General features: G+C 35.8%; 1 protein-coding gene and 1 pseudogene across 2 annotated transcripts; both read right to left on the bottom strand.

The window, feature by feature from the left end:
- Positions 1 to 11,781: 11,781 nt before the first annotated feature.
- On the bottom strand, positions 11,782 to 13,447 carry LOC145166446 (protein PIN-LIKES 2 pseudogene; annotated as a pseudogene). Its single transcript, XR_013740529.1, has 2 exons — positions 13,356 to 13,447; positions 11,782 to 13,264 (listed from the first exon to the last, which is right to left on the bottom strand). The product of XR_013740529.1 is annotated as a protein PIN-LIKES 2 pseudogene (transcript).
- A 2,110-nt stretch (positions 13,448 to 15,557) lies between these two features.
- LOC145162565 (mediator of RNA polymerase II transcription subunit) lies at positions 15,558 to 16,156 on the bottom strand. The gene has a single exon (XM_079081675.1). It carries the CDS (start codon positions 16,130 to 16,132, stop codon positions 15,704 to 15,706), a length of 429 nt encoding a protein of 142 aa, XP_078937801.1. The 5' UTR covers positions 16,133 to 16,156; the 3' UTR covers positions 15,558 to 15,703.
- Positions 16,157 to 16,954: the final 798 nt, after the last annotated feature.

The raw sequence follows: 16,954 nt of genomic DNA, 5'->3' as shown, positions 1-16,954 counted from the left end.
GACTTCTTCAAGCTTCCCAAAAAATCTTCCATTTTTGCAAACACTTTCGAATCTGTTTCAGTCTTGGCATCGAGCTTGGTCGAAAACGAAGTGTAAGACTACACAAGCTTCTTTATCGCCTTAGCAATAACGTCTACCTTGCTATAAAGACTCGAAAAGTTTTGTTCAATCTTAACCACCTCCTTCGACATTTCGGACTTGAGTTCCGCCACTTTGAGATTTACAGACAGAATATGGCGTTCTTTTTCTACGTCTTGAAGCTTGGTCACCTCATATTGGAAATTTTCAACATTATGCTTTAAACTCTCTTCATGTTTCAACTCATTATGTTCCATAGCCAGCTTTAATCGATGCTCTTGTAACTTGAACAACATATCAACTTCTATCCTAGAAATAGAATGTCGACCCCCTTATCAGCCTAAATCTTTAATAACAAATTCAGTTTGTGATTAAGAATTTTAAACTGCTTCCCTGACATGAGCATATGATCAAGAATATTATCCTCTTCAGGGTCGAACTAAATCTCAGTAAAAGATACCATCACATCATCATCATCTTGGTCTTCTTCTTGAACTGACTTTTCACCTTTGGTGGATTGAGAAGAGAAAAGCGAGGTAATAGGTTGATGCATGATGCTTGAAAAAGTGGGTGAAATGGTAGAAGCAGGTAATGAAGATGAAATAGGAGTAGCGAATGGTGGTAAGGAAGTTGAAGTATCGATAAGGGTAGTTTTGATGGCAGAAGATAAAATGAGTGTAGTATGAATAGTAGAAGTGTCAACAGAAGATGTACCTGGAGCTTCAATGTTCATCACCCCTTCACCCATATTGACATTTGTGTCCATATCAGATATGTGCACAGGGATGCCTGAGGCTCAAACCTCCTCTGAAACAGACTCAGTCATCGAAACCTCGGCTGGTATGACAATAATCTTCGTAGGAATGGTAGGAATTGGGGATGCACCCAAATTAGTGGTTGTATCAATATGAGATATGTGTACAGTTCCACCAAGACTTCCAGTCTCGTCGAAGGTCGACTTAACCGGAGAGTCCCTTTGCGGTGTCTCGAAGCCCAGTCCAATATCTTGACGAATTGGAGATCTTTCACTTCCACTTTCAAAGTCTGTTTCAACGACAACCTCATCAAGAGGACCAGCAAGTTGCTTCTTCTTCTTAGTATTCTTAGCCACCTCATGAGCTTTACGTTTCTTCGAAGCTGGAGAAACTGTGAGTAGAACATCACAAATACTCACACCCCTTCGATTAAGCTGGGGTATGCAAATTTTCCTTATCATCGAAAAGAATCTTCCTTTGGTGAAGAAATTAGCTCATTAGAAGCATCTTGTATGATCGGTGGTTCAGGAGAATGTCGAGGTCGATGAGCAGGCTTCTTGGTGCGTTTTAGAATACCCTTCTTCAAAGGAACGACCTCCTTTTGAGCGTCTTTTGCAACATGTTCTTGAACTAGTTTCGTTACCTCCTTCTCGATTTGCATAGGAACTTATGAAGGTTGTTCAGGCTTCTTTGGTTTCTTGGAAGCTTTACCAACCTTCGAGGTGCCTTCTTCCCCTTTTGGCAATAAAACCCCTACTTGAACATCAGGGTTGATCGTTGACAAATAATTAACCAGAACTGGATGGGCAGGATCAACTTTTCATAACATGGCATCTAGAATTCGAGCCACATTAGGAAATAAAGTAGGATCATCAGTAACACTATTAGAAACTCCATTCGTGTCATTTGTATGAGAAATCCCATTGCCAAACTCTTCCCACAACTGACTGAAATAGTCAACATTCAAATCATAATACAGACCTGCAATCAAAACGTAAACTTCCAACTTTTCTTTATAAATCCCTACACTTCGACCAGCTAAACAACGAAGGAAAATCCCAAACAAGAAATTCCATACACAGGGGAAAGCATTCTTGTGAAAATGACTGATTCATATGAGAGGTGCTTTATGAACCATCTCATTGAACATAGACACAACGTGTTCAAGAGAAACTTCATAAAAGACCTGAATTCGGAAGCTTCATAATCTGTGCAAACTGTTTTTTAGTAAGCTTGTACTTCTTGTCATTAGTCGATTGAAAAGTCGCCACTTTGGTTGTCTTGTTGAACACAGCCGTTGAACCCGCAAGGATAACCAAGTCATGGGTATTGAGAATGAAGAAGACATAACCGTTGAGAGAGCAAAGTGATTGAAAGCAACAATCAACATCTGTAATTGTTCAGGATACTTCGAAACATTTGGTTGAAGACGAAAGTTGGAACTTTGAATCTTCATCAGCGGTTGAGATGTTGCTTCTTCAGTACTGTTGTTTGATGGATCAACATGACCAGATGGTGCTGCCATTGTTAGGGTTTTTGAGAATTTTGTGAATAGATGAATATCAGGAAAGAAAATTTGGGGTTAATTAGACCAGATTGCGTAAAGTCTTTAATTTAGTCCACCAAAATCCTTTTATACTCAACATACAATTTGAATTTGAATCGGCCACCAATAAAATTTTGCCACGTGTTGTCTTGGATAGTGAGCTAGTTTCCGGAAAATTCACCACGTCTGAAAAAGTAATGATCAGTTTTCCCTAGAAAACTGTGAAAGTACTAAACCGTCACATCCGCCGAATGTTTCGGTTGTCCCAAGAAGATAAGAACCATCACTTGACTTTCGTTATAACATGAGAAAACTTCGTCATCAAGATAGCACATTGACCTTTGCTTCGAGGTAAGACTCATTCGTTGTTGGGATTGGGAAACGAAATCATATCCAGACTTGCGAAATCTAGGTTTGAGTTGGTATTACCCAAGACCTCGATGATTTCAGTGCAAATGTGTGCCAAAGAAATAGCGGGAACCAAATTATAAAAAAAATGTGTATAGTGACATCAAATAAGCATTTGATGTAAAGCAGATGGATCCCAGGCAAAGATCACTTCTATCAACATCAAGAGAGATATCAAACTGATTATGTGGTATCCCTTGAAGTACAATCGAATACTTGTGAATGAGTATCAGAGGTATTCTTTTTACATAGGCTTCAAATGTAGGCTCAATTTTGTCCAAAACTACAACTTAACATAAGTATGAGTAAAATGAACAAAATTACTTGTATAATCGGTGTAGTCAGGAACAAGAAAGATTGAGAAAATATTTCAAAGTGACGAGATTTCAAAAAGATATTCATACTGAAATCATATTCGAAAAGATTTCAATAGTATTCGTAAGGGTTTCATATGTCTGGTGATCATTGGATTTGGCTAGTAATGGAATGCTAGTGTTGTTTAGCATAGGTCATAGGTGATTCATGCTATATGAGGTTGATGGGTCGGGAATCCATCGGAATTTAAGAGGCGAGAGAGCTTCGTCGAATCCAAGTGGGGGAGAATCGATCCGGATTTCCAGGAGTTAGGAAGGGCGTGGAACTAGGGCAAGTTTCACATCCTGACCAAGAGGAGAGACGAACCAAGTGGCCGTTTAGATTGAGATTGTGTAAGTGGGAGTTCAGGAAATTTCCAACCGCTGGTCGGCGTCTTCTTTATTATGCCTAGCAGGCTTGTGGGTGAGTCCAGGTTGAGGGCTTCGGGATTCGAAGTATGACCCGAACATCTGATTTGATGCGGTTGAATGCAGTTTTCGGCTTAGGATGAGTGGGGTTGTGATGGTTTGGGTATGGTAAGGCCATGGGTGGTAACCATGGTTGGGTTGAAGTATTGTAAGACTATAATGGGAACGTATCATTCACCAGTTCAAGGTAGACTATCGTTGGAGATGGTCATGATCATAAAAGGGGAATCAGTTCGTGCCTTGGGCATGCCAGTCAGGATTGTCGAGGAGTATTTCTCTATTTAAGGCTGAGGACTATTGGGGTCTGAGGCGGAGTCGAGCCCGGATAGCTCTTGATGGGTGGGACCCGTAAGTGAGGTCGCTCTGTGGTATAGTTGCGTGGGACCCGTAGGTGAGACTCATATGATTATAGAAGTACATGTGAGACCTGGTAGCGACCGTTGGTTCAAGGTATTGAATCTTGAGTTGCAGGATTAAGTGGGTGGTAAGTGTGTGACGCAGATGGGTTTATAGGTTGGGTAGCCTTGTTATTTGGACTCTTAAGAACCTGGTGGTCGGACCATGTGCAAGACGGGTAGTCTCACCGATGGTTTGGGAACTTTTATATCGCAGTCTAGTGAGGGGTTGTCGTGAATCAGAAGGTCTTGGGTGAAATGTAAATGCAGATCTGTGAATCTCGGGTTATAAGTTGAGTATCGAGTTGGTTTCTGAGTAAGATCTTGAGTCGAGTATCGCGAGTGTTTTGTGCAGGATTTTCGTTTCCTTGTGTTAAGGATTAGGGTATCTATATGTCGAGGGCATCAATCGAAGGGTTCAAGGGTAAGGAATGGATTCAGTTATGATGATAGATCAAGCTCTTGTGATTGTGTCTTGGATTGGTTCTATTGGTGAAGGGCATCAAGATATGTCAAGGCAGTATTATTGGTTTGGAACTCGTGTGTGGAGCAGCTTGTTATTCAGAGGAGATGTTAGGCCAATTGCAGTTGGGATTGGATAATCTCAGAGTAAATGATTTGATCCTGTTGTGCAGCTCTCGTCTGAGTCTAATCGTTGCAGGGATAAGTCTCCTACTCAAAGGATTATCTGAGCCTTCTGTCAAGTATAAGCATTATGCAGGTATAATTGGTCTGTGATTATGTTTTCTAATAGGAACCCCAAGTTATCAGAAGTTGGGTAGTCAGTTTGGTGATAAGTGGAAAGGATTTAGCAATGGTTCGGTATGGGCGGTCTGTCAGGAAGTCAGCCCATCTCGAGACTTCAGATTTTAGATTGAATAGATGTGGTTATATTGCAAGGGATTATTGTTAGGTGGAGAAAGGATTCGTTCATATTTGGGTTGAAGAGCCTTGCTAGGGCTGGTTCCGGTTGCCTTGGGAAGGTAGTGGTATACTTGGGGTTGTGGCCGTGTTGCACAGGTTGTATGTCATGCCGGGGAAGGTAAGGAACGATTTAGAGGACAAAATCTAATTAAGTGGGGAAGAGTTATAACACCCAGTTCCGAATCAATTCCTAATTCGAGGCTGTGGCCCAAAGATCGGTCATCATAAGGATTAGGGCCTTTAAAAAGGTAAGATCTAGGCTCATTTGGGTGCGAGTGATGTATTTCAAGTGATCAGGGTGTTCGGTTCGTGTTGTGGAGCCTAGGGGTATTTCGGTAAAGTGCCAGTTCAGGCTTTTATGGAAATTTGGTTTTAGTTCTGGAAGTTTGAAGGCAACTATGAGTTGATACAAGTGTAGAGCTTCTCGTTACCTTTCTGTTGATATAAGGATCGCCGACAACGGACTTATAACGAAAAAGTTATGGCCTTCGGAAGTTTGGTGGTTTTAAGGTTTAGCCGGGTACGCGAGACGTACACAAAGGGTATGCGGTCGTACTAGTGAAAAGGTCAATATGCGGGGCGTATCTTGGCGTACGATGGGCGTACTGACCAGGATGGTCGTGGATGCTCTATGGAGTACGTTGGGTATACCATATATACGTTGGGCGTACTCCAATCAGGCCCAAAACCCTATTTTAGGGTCTTGGACCCTATTTAAGCTCATTACCTCATAACCTAACCCTAATACCTTCATCCTCCATCCCTCTAAACCCTAGAAATCGACCCTTAGCCCCCATTTGAGTGATTTTTGAGTTTCAAGTGATTTATGTGTGTTTTTGGTGCTTAAGGAGGAAAAGGGAACTTCTTGAAGAGTCATTGCTTGACTTGGAGCTTTTGGATCCAGGCTTTGTTCACCTAGATCTAGCTTCTGGAGGTATAAAGTCTCAACCTTGACAACTCTTTCTTGTAGATCTAACTAGGTGGAACTTTGTTATGATTTTGGTCCCTTTGTGGCGGTTCTTGTGAGTAGAAATTACTCCAGAACCTTTGAGCTTCATATTTGGCCTTTGTTGGGGTTATGTAGTCATAAAGTTTGGATCTTGATGAGTATAAGCCTTCCATGCATGATTTGGTAGTATTTTGGTGAAGCTTGGGACTTAAGGTTTTGATTTGGGTCCCATTAAGTCATGCTAAGTCATAAAGTCAGGAACTTTATGACTTAAGAAGTCCCTTTGAATCAGATCTGGAAGTTTGGACTAAGGTCTTAAGGTATTAAGAAGTTTTTAAGACATTTGGAGTGGTTTTGACCTTTGGAATTCATCTTTGGTGGTTGGGATTCATTAAGCTATACAAAGGTTTAAAGCCTTCGACTTTAAGGATCAAGTCACTTATATTTAGCTATTCTGAGGTTTTGGACGTCTTGGCTTAAGGGATTAAGACGTTTTCTAGGTTGGTTTTGGACAGGGTCAGTACACGGGGCGTACTGAGCTTCTGGTGCGTACGCTTAGCGTACCACTGAGTATGCAGGGCGTACTCAGTCAGGAGGGATTTTGTATATTAGGCTTCATTTTGGGCCATCTTTTGGGCTTAGTTGTCTTGGGCCCTACTAGGCGATCAGGTTTTGGACTGATAATTATTTTGAGAAGGCCTACAATGGGTTTGGGCCCAATTTGGAAAATTAGGCCATGGATTGGGCCTTGGGTGGTTTCTGGTATTTAGGCCTTGTGGATTAGATGGTTTGGGCCTAAGTCTTGGTCTAAACTAGGTGAGGGGTAAATTGGTCATTTACCCCAGTAATGGATTTATGAATATGGATTGGGACCCTAATGTTGATTGGGTGTTGTTTTGATTTTTTTTATAGTTCGGGAATCTTTTAGCTAGCAGCCAAGGATTTTCTGTATGATTCGGCAGTGCGAGGTGAGTTTCCTCACTATGCTTAGCGGGTCGAAGGCATCAATGCTGGCCCATGGTTTTCTATGTAGAGTGCTAGATGTCTACGTGACTCTTGCATATATATGTGTTTATTTGCTTACTAGGCGGGGCCCGATGGTTATTTCGTATGCTAGTATCGGGTTATGCATATATGATGTGTATGTGGGCGGGGCCCGATAATTGTGCAGTATGCTACTATCTTTGTGATTTTCGCATGTGTTTAAATGTTATATGATTATATGGTTATATGCTTACTGGGCGGGGCCCGTTATGCGACTGTAGGCGGGGCCCGTATCTCATTGGGTGGGGCCCGTTATGCGAGTGTGGGCGGGGCCCTTATCTCATTTGGGCGGGGCCCGTTATGCGATTGTGAGCAGGGCCCGTATCTCATTGGACGGGGCCCGTTATGCGAGTGTGGACAGGGCTCGTATCTCATTTGGGTGGGGCCCGTTATATGATATGTATGGTATGTGGTATCTTGGGGAAACTCACTAAGCTTTGTGCTTACGATTTTCAGTTATGTTTCAGGTACTTCGGTTTTCAAATGGAAGAGCTTGGGATAATTACAGGACACACACCACTTGTTTTCCGCATTCTGTGATTTACTCTGATTCGATGATATTTTGCTAAATCTTAATCACCATGGTTTTATGGAAATGATATGTATTCACGATATATTTATTTGATAATCAAAACTTTTATGTCATTATTTTTGGGACGTTAAACCAACCCAACTATTCATTAAAAATTAATTTCTCTTTTTGAAATCTATACAACCCAATTAAATTCAAACTTTCATTCTCATTAACAACCCAACCAAAATCATTATTTTATTAAATAAATATAATTTGTAGTTCTTTTTATTCAAATAAAAATTATTAAAATTATTTCTTTTTTTATCTAATTTATTAATAAAATGAATATAAACGAATTTTATGTCGAACAATTCACACACGGTTTGTTGAATGTTTGGGTCGTTTACAACTTTAGAAATAAAAAATCAGAATTAGATATGAAAATAAGTCGATATTATAATTTATTTATAGAAAAGAAATTAGATAATATTTTTATATTTTTTTTATAGTACCTAGAAGAGGTATGATAAAAAAATCTAATTTGATTGTATATGGTTTTCTTGATTTTTTAAAATTAAATTTTATAAAGAAATCATATATTTACTTTATTTATTAAATATTGGGGAAAACAATTAATAAAAAATAGAGCGAATGATGTTTGATACAAATACATATTTGGTGTATGGTTGGGTTGTTTTTACTTTTTTTATTATTAACCTATCAACGGAACAATGATTTTTTTAGAAAAAACATCATAAATGGTCGATGTGGTTTTTCCAGATCTGGAGTTTAGTCTATGTGGTTTTAAAACATCATAGATGGTCCCTATGCTTTTAAAACTTTTGATGATTGGTCCGTATTGCTAACTCTGTTAAGTTTTGTCCTTAACTGAAGGGCATTTTCGTCATTTCACTACCACAGTGACCATTTATGATGTTTTCTCTTATTTTAAAAATAAAAAAATGAAATAATATACAAAAGGTCTCTCTCTCTCTCTCTCATGTGTATATATGTGAGAAGATGCAGATCTCGTGTGTATATGTGTATGTTCATCCTCATAATTTCCTTCAGCTACTTTAAGCCTCCATTTGGTTCTATAACACATTAACTTTTGTCAACACCTTCACCTCTTCCTTCTTGCATTGACCTTGCCTTTATGTGCCTCCGATTCAAACTAATTCAATTTCCAATGAACCTTCTGAAACATCTGCTTCTTGTAGACTTGGATAAGATGTCAAATTGGGATTAGGGTTTCTTTGTTGCGTCTGTAGATGATGAGTGGGACTGATTTGAGATACGATTTCCGATTGGTTTCTTTGAATTTGATGACTGTTTCAAATCTTAAAGCCATGGTTGTTAAGAAGTATAATCTTACTCATTCTTTGGTTTGGAGTTTGAGTTCTCAGTGTATTCGAGATCTTGTTGCCAAGAGGTAAATTAATCATTGTGAAAAAAAAATGGATGTGGGGACAGGAAAACTCTATCGATAAACATCACATGGGTTTCTATTGTTTGGTTTTGTAACCTATTGATTGAAATTTTGTGTTGATCGTGTGTGAAACTGGATGTAGCTATAATGAACTCCATCATAAACCTAAATTTGGAATCTTGGAATGATTCATTATGGAGGACGTGGGTTATTGATCAGTGATTTCCCATTAACCCAAATTTGGAATCGAATACCAAATCTGGAGAACCCTAAAACCTAATAAACCAACAAGGTCTTCTTCAATTTCGTCGCCATTGTCTTCATCTTCTTCATCAGGTATGTTTCTTAAATACACAATTTTATTAATGATGTTGAAATTGTAAAATTGTGTGATGTGGGTTTGGTGTTACATGGTCAAATACACCAGAAAACGTCGACAATCATCTTGGGCCTTTGAGTTATCTAAGCTTGAGCCTTTGAGTTATCTGGTGCAGACGTAAAGAGATGATGATTAAACACAACTGATTGATCAAGATGAAATTAGGAGACAACCAATTTGGGATCCGATTTGATGCACGGGAGTTGGAGAAGATTATAAAGAAGGATAACATGGTTGATAAACCAATAGTTTAATTTGTATTTTAATTTGGAGATTTGGTTTGTGATCGGGTGAATCGATGACGATATGTAGTCTAGATTTGTTTTGCAATCTACCATGTGTGTTTATGTGTAGGTCAAGGTTGCGTTTGGAGAGAGAGAGAGAGAGAGAGAGAGAGAGAGAGAGAGAGAGAGAGAGAGAGAGACCCCTTTGAATATTATTTCATTTTAAAAAAAATAAGTGAAAACATCATAAATGCTCCCTGTGGTAGTGAAATGATGAAAACGCCCTTCAGTTAACGGACAAAACTTAACGAAGTTAGCAATAAGAACCAATCATCAAAAGTTTTGAAAACACAGGGACCATCTATGATGTTTTTAAACCACGGGGACTAAACTTCAGATCTGGGGAAACCACAGAGATCATTTATGATGTTTTTTCATTTTTTTACCAATATGAATAGTCTAAAGTTGACAAAAATGAGAGTATACTTCTTGAAAATGATCATCTTTTTTTGCTTCTAACACCTATCATAAATTACGAAAACGCAAAATAATGTGCCCGACTCTAGTTCCCATTACAAAAGCCTATAAGAAAATATTGCAACATAATCACAAATTAGAAATAATGATAAATTGAGAAATATTATAATAAATTACCATTGCTAAATAATATGGAGGAGATGATGAGTTATGTTAGAAGGGAGTAGATGCCGCAGGAGTTGATGTATGAGTTAGTATTCATGAGTAAGGAAGACGAGATTATAAAATTCTAACTTGTCTTGAATTTCTCCAAAATTTACATGGTTTGACTTTCTCCATATTTTCAAAAGTTTGACCAATAACCAATAGAGACCTATCAGTCAAGCAGACCAGATTATCAACATCTTTTAGCAAGATTCAGACACCCAAATGCCCAAGGCCAAGATTATCTTTGACACGTCCGATTTGACTAATTACGAAATTAATTCAAATTCATGGTCCCAACAAATTCAACATAAATCCAAGCACACATTTTCAGAATAAATAATTAAATGCATCTCTGCATGACTGCATAGCCTTAGAGGCCTTTCTCTTTATGAGGAGATTTGACTTCACACAGATCCTCAAGAACTACCTTACCCTATCTTCATGCAATTCTGGAAAAGTGTGATCCACATTTAAAGATCGACATATACAGTTTGGGTGCATTCAATCATTTTCATTTTCTCCTGCAAAAAACAAACTATATTGCAAATTTGAGCATATCTTTTCAACAAAATAAGACCAAAATCCTTTGATCCAAAATCCCATTTCTTAAATAAACATGGTGCTTTATTTCCATTTCATTAACATGATAGTCTACTTGCAACTTTAAATTTATGTTATTATTTTTTTTTATTCCTTTTCGATCGGTTAGGATTTATATTCAGTTGATTGTTTACAATATTCGTTTCAATGTTGTTCTGTTGATATCTTGGTTAAACATTATTTCCATCACATTCGTTTTCTATAATTGGTGTCATGGTGTGCTTAACAAACTAAAACAAGTAAAATTCCTAAATTGCCCCTCCACTAAGAAGATGCTCTTTATTTTTCTTGATTTCCCATATTACCCCTTTTTTGAAATACGTGACTCAAGTGGATGCATACCATATGCCTGACGAAGGAGTTGGCCATCTCGGAAGACATGACCTCATATAGAAGGGTACATATGCTTAAAAAGTAGATTATTAGTTCTTTGTTTTCTTTCTTATAAGACTGCGACTTTCATCTAATAGTTACTTGCTACCACTTTCTCATCTTTATCATTTTTCCCATTTTATTACTTGTAGCCGCTTTGAGCTATGCTTGAGTTTTCATGCCTCTATATAGTGTTTGCATCGACTTACTCTCTACATGATTGTACGATTGCAGGTTCATGTTTCTCTTATGTCATAGGCCTTTTTTGGTGAAAGCAGCCACATGGAGATATAATTGTTTACATCTACCTCCCACTTACCCTATTGCTATGGGATCATGGGATATGTTTATGTTGATGTTCTTAGAGGGTTACAGTTACACCATAGCAATATATTGCTACTAGGTTTCGTGTTTTGTAATTGCTCAATTTTGGTTCTCGTTTGGAATCATGTTTAAAACAAATGTTTTCTTTTCGATTTGTTCGTATATATACATTGTTGATTATTTACAATATTTGTTTGGAATATTGTTCGTGGGTATCGGGACCCTAAAACATTTTGTGTTTCATAAAAATCCCAACACATCATATCATGAAGCAAAGCTTAAATCATCTTAACTAAAGTTTTACCACATGGGTGTCACTTTTCAAGATGTAATTTCATCACAATTGTATAATAGTATCAAATCAAGAAACAAAATCCTACAAATCTTAATCTCATTCAACAAAACTCCAAAACACTATTAACATTATGGGTTTCCAAGCTCATAAGGAAATCCAATACGATATGTATGTATACATGTATATGTACAAATACTTGCTTCAAACAAGTGACACAAGTTGAGAGTAGATGAATATGTAAAAAGAAAGCGAAAAGAGAGCAAATATATGTTGCCAAAACAGAAGTGTTGATGACTCACTAACAGCATAGCCTCTCATTCTAGCAACAGCTCCCAAAAGAATGGCACTTGGGGTTGCATACTGCAACAAAAGCACATATCTGTACATAGAATCATCAGCTACAAGAAGATGCATCTTATCAGCTAAAGCTACAACTCCAATTCCTAAAACTGGAAGCACTAATAATCTAGCAACAGTGACACCAATGGTGGTTTTGAGTCCAAGTTTGGAGTCATTTGGTCCTTCAGCAAGAACACCACCCAAAACAAGCATAACAGAAGGCACCATGGCACCACCTAATATCTCTAAGCTGTCTGTTATGAACCCAAGGGGAGCATCATGTCCAAAAACAAAAGATTTGACTTGAGGAATTGACCCTATGATTATAGCTAGAAGAGAAGCTAGTATTGGAGGCTGAAAAATGTTCTGAATTGGAGTCTTTTCTGCAACAACCATCATTTTTCTGACTGTTTTAGGCTCTGCAAAACACCCTATGGCTTCTCTACTTGTTTCCTCAGAGGATTGTGAGGTTTTAGAGGTTTTGTCTATAAAGGGGGTTCTTGAAATTTCAGTTTCATCAATGCCTGGCCATTCTGCTTCAACAACAAGAGGCCTGGTAACTCCATTGCCATTTTCAATGTTGTCTTCTTCAATGATCTCATAGTACTCCATGGGAGGTTCCATCATGTAATAAACAAGCGTGTAGACAAGAAGCACAGATACCCATTGAGCTAAAGAAACATACGCAACACCCTTCTGGTGACAATTTGGTCCAAAAGGATTATCACGAGTATGACAAAGGGAACCCAAGATAGCAATGGGGAGATTACCTGTGTTCCCACAAGCAGTCATGATAATGGTGAATTTCACAAACTGTGGAGGAGGCTTACACAGTAACACAACTATAACGCCCAACATAAACCCTAAAACCGTGCTGATTAACACATTGACAGGGATGAACCACCAAAGAACAAGATTATGGAGGGTAATGGATCGACCTAAGTCGATGAATATAAGGCAGGGTAAAAAGAGAGCAAATACCAGCTTGCTAAGTAGCTTGAATGTGGCTTTGGGGATGATTTGGGTTTTGCGATGAGCAAGTATTAACCCCATAACAGCTATTGATAGAAGCTTTAGCAGTGGAACCACTGCGCTAAATAAATCTTCTTTCATCGTCTTCATGTTACCATGTGATCCAATAAACACCGGATGCATTTTTATCCGAACAACAAATTGTCAGTTTGACAACTGATATCGCCGTTTCCGTGGGATTGATGATGAAACTAGGTTTTACAAATGATTACATAGAGCATCAAAAATCAATAACAAATGATGCATACACACTTAACATCAGGAAGAATCAGATTGTGTTACCTCTGCTAAATTGAGAGTTTGTGGTATATATGAAAATGGCGATCAGATTCGGAGCGGGATGATGTGATAGACTCGAATTTGGGTGAATTTTAAGATTCGGGAACCTCTCGGATCAACCCGTTCACTTGATGTCATCATTTTATTTTTATTTATTTTTGGATTTTTTTTTAATATTTATAATAACAAATATAAATGAATAAAAGATGTTATTTAAATAAATCCTAACTTTTAAATTAAACATGACATTTAAAAATTAAAAAACGAAAAAAAATACATTTTTTCTCTAAATTCACAATTCTTCGTTATCATCGTACATATAATCTGTCAATATTCTTAATATATAAACTCATCGTTGGAATATATCTTTACAACTTTCTAAGACATTTGTTTTGCTACGTAAATTTATAAACATGAGATATTCATTGTATGGTTATATATTTATCCTTTGTTAATCGTCATTACGTTTGGCTGCAAATGATTATGAATTCGTAATCCAAGTATTACAAAAAACAATATAAGATAATTGAAGTTATATTTTTATAGTAATATATGGTAATCTACGTATTTTGCTCCTATAGCATATTGATTATTGAAGATTATGGATTTCATCTTTCCAAAGAATTTCTAATGTTCTTCATTCTTCAACGAAGTTTTGTAACACTTTCCTTCCGTAGTAGACTTCGTTTGATTTCCATCATCAACGTGATGTAAAATGACCTGATGAGATTGAGGGGTAGTGAGGCAATATCAATGTTAGATTCTAACATAGTTTACAAACTTACTTTAGGGCTTTAGAATGATTGATATTAGTATAAGTGAAAATGAGCCCAACTTTATGTCTGTTGCTTTTGTGTGCCTTGGGCGATACATATATTGGCCGGCCCTGAAAATTTAAGATTAAATATATAACTTTTATTATTAAAATCTAAATATATATTTTTTAATTTGATGTTTTAGTATGTAATTGAGTTTAAATTATATTTAATGCTAAAAAAATTATCATTTTTATGCAAGAATTTGAGTTACAAAATAAGAATCAGATTAAATATGTCGGCTCATGAACTTTTGATATATCAAACTTTCCTATAAAAAGTTTTTCAATTGTCATATCATATGTAGAAGTGAAATAACATTAAAGGCTATAGAAAGAATAACATATTTTTTTTATTAATTCTACGTAAGCTATTGAAAGTTTTTATAGCATATTTAAATCAAGTTAGTTATCATATCATTTGTAGAAATGAAATAACGGTAAAGAGTATAGAAAAATAACACATTTTTCTTTTTAATTCTACTTAAGCTATTAAAACTTTTATACTATGTTTAAATTATTAACTTGTAAGAAAAATGTTTCCTTTAAGTTGCTAGCCGATTAAGTTAAATATATATAAGTAATAGCTATGACATTTGTATGAAAATAACATATCTATATTTTATCTTAGATATTGTCATGATAATATTCTAAAGTTACGCCGTAAAATTGAGAAATTCATGAGAATTATGATATGTAATGGAAACAATATCACTTAGACATAAATAATCGAGTGTTATTTATTACTTATTTTAATTTAATAAAACGTACGGTATATTGTCTGAACCATTTTTTATATGTTATTTTATATTTTCGAACTAGGTTTGATGTCAAAATCAATATTTTGTTGACTTTTTTATTTCACTTATAATTAATGTTATATCATTACTAATATTCAAAAGAAAATAATACTAATAACGTCTTTAAGCCATGAATCCAAAACTTTATTGTAACTTTCAAAGTGTACATATATAGATGTATACATATATACATATGTAGGGTTATGTTATTTTGTTCTAAATATCTATTGTGTTCATTTAAAATTGATTCTGGACCAATCATTTTAGTTATTTTAAGAAAATAGTTAATGCATATTACATGTTAAAGATATAATGCGCATTAATTAAACTTTCAGCATTTAATACGCATTAATTACTTTCTTAAAATAACTAAAATGATTGGTTCAGAATCAATCCTACAAGCACACAATAGATAGTAAAAACATTTGAACCTAACTCTACATATGTATGTATAAATGTATACATAATTTCTCGTGTAAACCAAAGAAAATAATATTTCCATTTTTCACATTTGATTAGTACGAGTTACACAATTTATACATGAACATGTTTTACTACTAATATTTAAAGTTCATATAAAGTTACCCTAAAACTAAATTAAGCTTCAATCATAACTGAAAAATTATGATAAAAATAAACGCTATGTTGATATCAATAATTTTGTTTTTATAACAAATAAAAACCTATTCCTCACACACTGATCTAGAACATTTCATGCATCACTCCTTAAAATTTGTTTAATGCAATATTCCACTCAAGAGCTCCTTAGTAATCTCCATAGCATTAGAAACAAGCACAAAAGTTGACACCGGAAAACTTAATGTGATTAGAGCCATCAAGCCAATAGCCAAACTAGGTCTAGTATTCATTAATCCCGATTGTATTATTCCCACCACTTCACAAACATACGCATCATAGTTTTTGTAATACCTTTTCTCCCACTCCATCCAGTCAGAAGGTAGCTCATTGTTGTTCTCCACCATCTTTGTCTCGTGAATTCTCTTTCTCAGAATGATCATGTTTTGATCCACCAAATGACTACTGGCGTCATTTTTTGTTGCAAGAACTGTGAATTTTGTATGAGATTTAGGATGTTGGGTTTTTCCATTGGAGAGGTGTGGTTGAGATGGAAGGAATGGGGAATGAAGGAGAATTGATGATGCCATTGATGTATTGATAAAGTTGTAATGAAATTTTTGTGTTGAAAATTGTGTGTTTTGGGGAATTATTTATAGGGAGGTTGAGTGAATAAGTTGTATAAGTTGAGGGGTGTGATTAAATTAATAAAAAGCGTGTCTTGCCACCATTGCGCGTCCTAGATTTTGTAATTATTTGTCAGGTAAATACTCAGAAATTGTCGACTAATTATGGTTCTAAAAAAACAAATAAACAAAAGAAAAAAAACCACTGGATTTTATTTAAAAAAAAATTGTCAAAAAAATGACGGGTTTACTTTAATAAGGTAAATGTTTGGCTCCCCCGATACACCAGTTTGAATGCTTAGTTTTCCTCAATTACATGTTAAACTAGACGAATATCCGCGCGAATTCCGCGCGTTGCGCAGAATAAAATGAAAACTTTTGATAATATTATGTTATTGAAAATATTTATATTATTTATATTAACTATAAATAATAATTATTACATTTAGTTTATATAAAATTATAATTAATTTGAACAATATATAAAATAGCGCTTATTAAAACCAAATCATTTAATGGTCTCTACTCATGTTTTATGTATGTATAACAATAGTTATATTTGTCAACTATTTTAATTTACTATTGTTATGATTTATTATTATTTAAAAAAAAAATTAACGGTGTTTTAATTTCATCATGATGGTTATTTAAGTTATCAACAACTGTTTGTAATCTACCATAATTTAATTTCTAAGTTTCTATTGTTTTAACTACTATTATTATAAATTAATTTAAAAGCAACTGAATTGAATTTTAGTTACTATAAAATATAGTTTTTAGACACAT

This window comes from Lactuca virosa, chromosome 3, assembly GCF_052849685.1.
Source record: "Lactuca virosa cultivar CGN04683 chromosome 3, Lactuca_virosa_CGN04683_v6, whole genome shotgun sequence".
Lineage (NCBI taxonomy): Eukaryota > Viridiplantae > Streptophyta > Magnoliopsida > Asterales > Asteraceae > Lactuca > Lactuca virosa.
The sequence above is the reverse complement of the archived record's forward strand: the minus strand, read 5'-3'. Positions and strand labels throughout refer to the sequence as shown.